General features: G+C 52.9%; 1 protein-coding gene across 1 annotated transcript; it reads left to right on the forward strand.

The window, feature by feature from the left end:
• Positions 1 to 535: 535 nt before the first annotated feature.
• Positions 536 to 4,316, forward strand: LOC137571032 (uncharacterized). Its single transcript, XM_068279725.1, has 2 exons — positions 536 to 840; positions 3,418 to 4,316. The coding sequence occupies exons 1-2, from the start codon at positions 758 to 760 to the stop codon at positions 4,274 to 4,276; spliced, it is 942 nt and encodes a 313-aa protein (XP_068135826.1). The 5' UTR covers positions 536 to 757; the 3' UTR covers positions 4,277 to 4,316.
• The last annotated feature ends 2,550 nt before the right edge of the window (positions 4,317 to 6,866 follow it).

The following is a 6,866-nucleotide window of genomic DNA, read 5'->3' on the forward strand; positions in this document are numbered from 1 at the left end:
ACCGCACCGGATGTCCGGACCGCACCGGAGCCGGATCGGACCTGAACCGTACGGTTCCTGTCCGGATCCGGTCCGGATCCGGTCCGGTTGCATACGGTTTTCGTGCGGTATGAACACGGTTGCGGTCCGGATCCGGATTCTTAAAGAGATAACAACCTGTATAAATACCTGGGGTTCTGGGAGGTCAGCAGAAGCTCTGGGGTCATTGTTGGAGACAGCTGGACGTGTGGAGACCATCCTTGGATACAGAGACAGCAGTTGGGACCATGGATCCAGTCATTTTTTACGCTTATTACCTGGGAATTCTCTCCTTCCTGTTGTTTACCTACTACTATGTGGGGAGAAGGCGTGCTCCTCGCAGGAGATGGTGGGTGCACCCTCTACTAGCCAGGAGGCAGAGGAAGGGAGAGTTCCAGGCCCTCTACCGGGACCTCAGACGACACCCACAGAAGTTCTACAGCTACACTCGGATGTCTATTCCCCTGTAAGTATATAGGCCTAAATACACCAACCCCCACCATTCCTAAACACCCCACCCTCACCCCCACAACACCTCATCCCTGTATACCTAGCTAAACACACCACCCTGACCCCCACACCCCTGTATACCTAGCTATACACTACACCCCCACCCTCCACAACACTCCCAAACCTCTGTAAACACACCTCCCCCATCCTCCACCCAACACCTTGTCCCACAACATACTTTACAGCTTCTTCCTTTACATCTCCTGACAGGTTTGATACCCTTTTGGAGATGGTGAAGGATGACCTTAGGAAGAAGGATACCACGTTCAGGAGAGCAGTCACACCACAAGAACAACTACTCATCACACTGAGGTATGTAAAAACAAATTTTTTTATTGCAAAAACAACCACTTTCCAACATGGAAACATTCTTCCAACATGGAAGACAAAAAAATAACATATCTATGGTATAGCCCGGTCAGTTTTAAGGAACACCAACCACCAACTTTGTGCTGGAAGAGTTGTAGGGCATAGCTGCCCAAGTGTCTTTCGGGGACACCAGGCCCTAATAAATTGAAGTGCTTCAAAAACCTAACCACTGGCACAGGACCCTCTGAGCCATGGATGAAGGACACAGGTCAGTGAAAAGGCTAGGCCTCTCACCGACCAGTCAAGGTGTCCTTCACCCATGGCTCCAAGGGTCTTGTGCAAGTGGTTAGGAACAAGAACAAAGTGAGGAGCAAGAGGAACCGATGGCAGAGGTGCATGACTACAGGTGCAGTGCAACAGGCACAAGGTTGTGACCCAGGTAGTGTCTTTCGGGGACACCAGGCCCTAAAATTGAAGTGCTTCAAAAACCTAACCACTGGCACATGACCCTCTGAGCCATGGATGAAGGACACAGGTCAGTGAAAAGGCTAGGCCTCTCACCGACCAGTCAAGGTGTCCTTCACCCATGGCTCCAAGGGTCTTGTGCAAGTGATTAGGATCAACAAAGTAAGGAACAAGAGGAATCAAAGGCACAGGTGCAGGACTACAGGTGCAGTGCAACAGGCACAAGGTTGTGACCCAGGTAGTGTCTTTCGGGGACACCAGGCCCTAAATTATTAGTGCTTCTAAAACCTAACGACTGGCACAGGACCCTCTGAGCCATGGATGAAGGACACAGGTCAGTGAAAAGGCTAGGCCTCTCACCGACCAGTGAAGGTGTCCTTCACCCATGGCTCCAAGGGTCTTGTGCAAGTGATTAGGATCAACAAAGTAAGGAACAAGAGGAATCAAAGGCACAGGTGCAGGACTACAGGTGCAGTGCAACAGGCACAAGGTTGTGACCCAGGTAGTGTCTTTCGGGGACACCAGGCCCTAAAGTTCAAGTCCAGCAAAACCAAAAGTTAAAAAGCCCTGTGATGGTATCCTTCCTCCGAGGATCGGAGGTATTCAGAGGAGCATGTCCAGGAACAATTTGACTTTTTTTCAAATTGTATCGGCACCACTACTAGAAAAGGTGGGAGTTGCTGCCTGGAAATCTGGACTCTCTTGGGTGCTGGTCGTGGATGAGCTGGACCCTGACAGCGGTGGCCCATATTGACTGCCTCTGTAGCCGGTGTACATCTGTGATGATTGCCAGGTGGGCACCGCTGTTGGTTGTGGGGGTCTAAAAATTGGTGGTTGCAATAATGGCGTGTCCATGTGCTGTTTAATCACCTCCAGCAAATTGGAATGGCACGCCATCAGGTTTTGTGAAGGCACCTTTTCAAGATATGGTATTAGAGACATCACAGTGTGAAAACACGGGTGTGCCTGCAATTTCAGTAGTTCCTTGCTTTGTTGATGCATTTGCTGCATCATGTTCTGCAGCTGGCCCACCGACTGATGATGCTGCGCACGCAGTTGGTCGATTTCTCCTCTGTGCATCTCATGCATCATTTTAAGCTCGTCCCTGTAGTGCCCATGTACAGCGTCGAGCTCACATTGCAGTGTAGTGATGTGGGACTTGTACTGCTCCATGATATGGCCCCTGTCCTCATCTTGCAACTGCCGGGTTATGAGAGTTTGGTGGCTCTGAAGAATCCCGAGAAGTCCGGAGACAGCCCCGGACATCTCGGACTCTGTCTCTCTCCTTGTTGGGGGGAGGGTACCTCGACGCCTCACTGGTGTGGTGGTCCTCACTGGTGGTGTGGCAGCATCTTCCCGTCCTCTGGCCTGTGTCGGGGTTGCCCTGCGCGCTGGTTGTGCTGCAGTCTCTCGGTGCTCCTCACTTTGTTCTTGTTCCCCTGGAGCTTCCATAGCGGTCGATTGTGGAGGTTCAGCTTCTTCCACACTCGGTCCTGCAACCTCAACATCCAAGCTCTCTTCTGCCAAGTCATCATCAAAGGACGGAGTTGTGATTAAGGACTCCCTCCTCCTACTCCTCGCCTCGGGGCAATAGGTTACATCGGCGACGTCATCATCCACCAAGCTCTCCTCACTGCTGAACCGTGCCTCCTGGGTCGGTTCCTCTTGCTCCAAATTGTCTTCAGTCCTGTAGATAAAAAAAATATTTATTGGTGTGCCAAACAGCATGTGGCGTCAATTCACAGAGCTAGCAAACACTAGCAATCACTTTATCACCAGTTTCTACCCAACATTTGATAAAGCTTGTGAGAAAAGTTCGCTAGCCATGGGAATTGAGGCCATAGCAATACATGGCCGAAGTCATGGTAATGAGCTCTCAGTTCCTGCCCACAGTAGTGGTACTTACAGTCTAGGTTCCAGGCTTGCATTGATGAAAGACAATTGCTTGGCAAATTGGTAGTCTTTTTGTCGCCTTCCCCCGCCACTGCCACTTCGTTCGGCAAGTTTTTTCTTCCGTAGCCATTTCACATATGCATCCCGTATATTGCGCCACCTTGTCTTGTACCTTTCTCCTGTAACGACATGAAAAATTGATTTCGATTATTTCTCTTGTAGGTACATCGCAACTGGACAAACATATACATCGCTACATGTCACATTTCGTATTGGGAAGAGCACGGTGGCAGGCATCGTCGTGAGGACTTCGAGGATCCTTTGGACGCGACTGAGGGCCAGATACATGCCTGTGCCGGACACCATGAAATGGGAGGAGATCGCCCAGGGCTTCTGGACCGAGTGCAAGTTTCCTAATTGTGTTGGCGCACTGGATGGGAAACACATCCGGATTCAGAAACCCGTGGGGAGTGGCAGCCATTATTTCAACTATAAAAAATACTTCAGCATTGTTCTAATGGCAGTGGCAGATGCGGACTACAAGTTTGTGTACGTGGATGTGGGGTCGTACGGTAGTTCCAATGACTCTGGAATTTTCCAGCGTACGACCCTTTGCCGGCTGATGGAGGAAGGCAGACTGCGTCTCCCCCGTGACAGACCCTGGCCTGGGACAAGGGCACCGGCCTACCCCTATGTGTTTGTGGGGGACGAGGCCTTCGCCCTGTCCGACCATGTAATGCGTCCGTACCCAGACAGGGGACTTGATGCCAGCCAGCTACACTTCAATGCTCGGTTGAGCCGTGCAAGGAGAATGGTGGAGTGCACATTTGGGATCCTGGTGTCAAAGTGGAGGGTGTTCCACACGCCCATGCTGCTGAAACCGGGCAACGCAGTTGTCGTGGTGAAGGCAGCATGCATCCTCCACAACTTTGTGCGGCAGGAGGAAAGAGAGACTCCGGAACCCCCGAATGTGCTTCCACTAATGCCCCTGCGGAGGTATGCAACCAGGCCAAGGGTAGTGTCACTGCGGAACAGGGACCAACTGAGACTTTATTTTACCACACCACCTGGACGAGGGTGAATGTTTGGTTTTTAATTTGTTTTGTTGAAATGTGTTTATTTTGGAGTTTGAAGTTTGAGTGATTTTAAATGTATTAATTTTTTACAATAAATTGATGTATAATAATTGGTCATTAAGTATGTTTTATGTGCACAGGTGGGGTACATCGCAGGTGGGTGGGATACATCACAGGTGGGTGGGATACAGCACAGGTGGGTGGGATACAGCACAGGTGGGGTACAGGTGGGTGGGATACATCACAGGTGGGATACATCACAGGTGGGGTAGAGGTGGGTGGGATACATCACAGGTGGGGTACAGGTGGGTGGGATACATCACAGGTGGGGTACAGGTGGGTGGGATACATCACAGGTGGGGTACAGGTGGGTGGGATACATCACAGGTGGGATACATCACAGGTGGGGTAGAGGTGGGTGGGATACATCACAGGTGGGGTAGAGGTTGGTGGGATACATCACAGGTGGGGTAGAGGTGGGTGGGATACATCACAGGTGGGGTAGAGGTGGGTGGGATACATCACAGGTGGGGTACAGGTGGGTGGGATACATCACAGGTGGGGTACAGGTGGGTGGGATACATCACAGGTGGGGTACAGGTGGGTGGGATACATCACAGGTGGGATACATCACAGGTGGGGTAGAGGTGGGTGGGATACATCACAGGTGGGGTAGAGGTTGGTGGGATACATCACAGGTGGGGTAGAGGTGGGTGGGATACATCACAGGTGGGGTAGAGGTGGGTGGGATACATCACAGGTGGGGTACAGGTGGGTGGGATACATCACAGGTGGGGTAGAGGTGGGTGGGATACATCACAGGTGGGATACATCACAGGTGGGGTACAGGTGGGTGTGATACATCACAGGTGGGGTAGAGGTTGGTGGGATACATCACAGGTGGGGTAGAGGTGGGTGGGATACATCACAGGTGGGGTACAGGTGGGTGGGATACATCACAGGTGGGGTACAGGTGGGTGTGATACATCACAGGTGGGTGGGATACAGCACAGGTGGGGTACAGGTGGGTGGGATACATCACAGGTGGGTGGGATACATCACAGGTGGGGTACAGGTGGGTGGGATACATCACAGGTGGGATACATCACAGGTGGGGTACAGGTGGGTGGGATACATCACAGGTGGGGTAGAGGTGGGTGGGATACATCACAGGTGGGGTACAGGTGGGTGGGATACATCACAGGTGGGGTAGAGGTGGGTGGGATACATCACAGGTGGGGTACAGGTGGGTGGGATACATCACAGGTGGGGTACAGGTGGGTGGGATACATCACAGGTGGGGTACAGGTGGGTGGGATACATCACAGGTGGGATACATCACAGGTGGGGTAGAGGTGGGTGGGATACATCACAGGTGGGGTAGAGGTTGGTGGGATACATCACAGGTGGGGTAGAGGTGGGTGGGATACATCACAGGTGGGGTAGAGGTGGGTGGGATACATCACAGGTGGGGTACAGGTGGGTGGGATACATCACAGGTGGGGTAGAGGTGGGTGGGATACATCACAGGTGGGGTACAGGTGGGTGGGATACATCACAGGTGGGGTACAGGTGGGTGGGATACATCACAGGTGGGATACATCACAGGTGGGGTAGAGGTGGGTGGGATACATCACAGGTGGGGTAGAGGTGGGTGGGATACATCACAGGTGGGGTAGAGGTGGGTGGGATACATCACAGGTGGGGTAGAGGTGGGTGGGATACATCACAGGTGGGGTACTGGTGGGTGGGATACATCACAGGTGGGATACATCACAGGTGGGGTACAGGTGGGTGTGATACATCACAGGTGGGGTAGAGGTTGGTGGGATACATCACAGGTGGGGTAGAGGTGGGTGGGATACATCACAGGTGGGGTACAGGTGGGTGGGATACATCACAGGTGGGGTACAGGTGGGTGTGATACATCACAGGTGGGTGGGATACAGCACAGGTGGGGTACAGGTGGGTGGGATACATCACAGGTGGGTGGGATACAGCACAGGTGGGGTACAGGTGGGTGGGATACATCACAGGTGGGATACATCACAGGTGGGGTACAGGTGGGTGGGATACATCACAGGTGGGGTAGAGGTGGGTGGGATACATCACAGGTGGGGTACTGGTGGGTGGGATACATCACAGGTGGGATACATCACAGGTGGGGTACAGGTGGGTGGGATACATCACAGGTGGGGTAGAGGTGGGTGGGATACATCACAGGTGGGGTACTGGTGGGTGGGATACATCACAGGTGGGATACATCACAGGTGGGGTACAGGTGGGTGTGATACATCACAGGTGGGTGGGATACAGCACAGGTGGGGTACAGGTGGGTGGGATACATCACAGGTGGGATACATCACAGGTGGGGTACAGGTGGGTGGGATACATCACAGGTGGGGTAGAGGTGGGTGGGATACATCACAGGTGGGGTACTGGTGGGTGGGATACATCACAGGTGGGATACATCACAGGTGGGGTACAGGTGGGTGTGATACATCACAGGTGGGTGGGATACATCACAGGTGGGGTACAGGTGGGTGGGCCACGGGTGGGTGGGCCACGGGTGGGTGGGCAACACGTGGGTGACAC

Source organism: Hyperolius riggenbachi, chromosome 4, assembly GCF_040937935.1.
Source record: "Hyperolius riggenbachi isolate aHypRig1 chromosome 4, aHypRig1.pri, whole genome shotgun sequence".
Taxonomy (NCBI): Eukaryota; Metazoa; Chordata; class Amphibia; order Anura; family Hyperoliidae; genus Hyperolius; species Hyperolius riggenbachi.

What these genes read in the sequence shown, in the direction of transcription:
- LOC137571032 (XM_068279725.1), top strand. Translation starts at nt 758, where the DNA reads ATGGTGAAGGATGACCTTAGGAAGAAGGATACCACGTTCAGGAGAGCA. An exon ending in CAACTACTCATCACACTGAG is followed by an intron (nt 841 to 3,417) that starts GTATGTAAAAAC and finishes TTTCTCTTGTAG; the next exon opens with GTACATCGCAACTGGACAAA.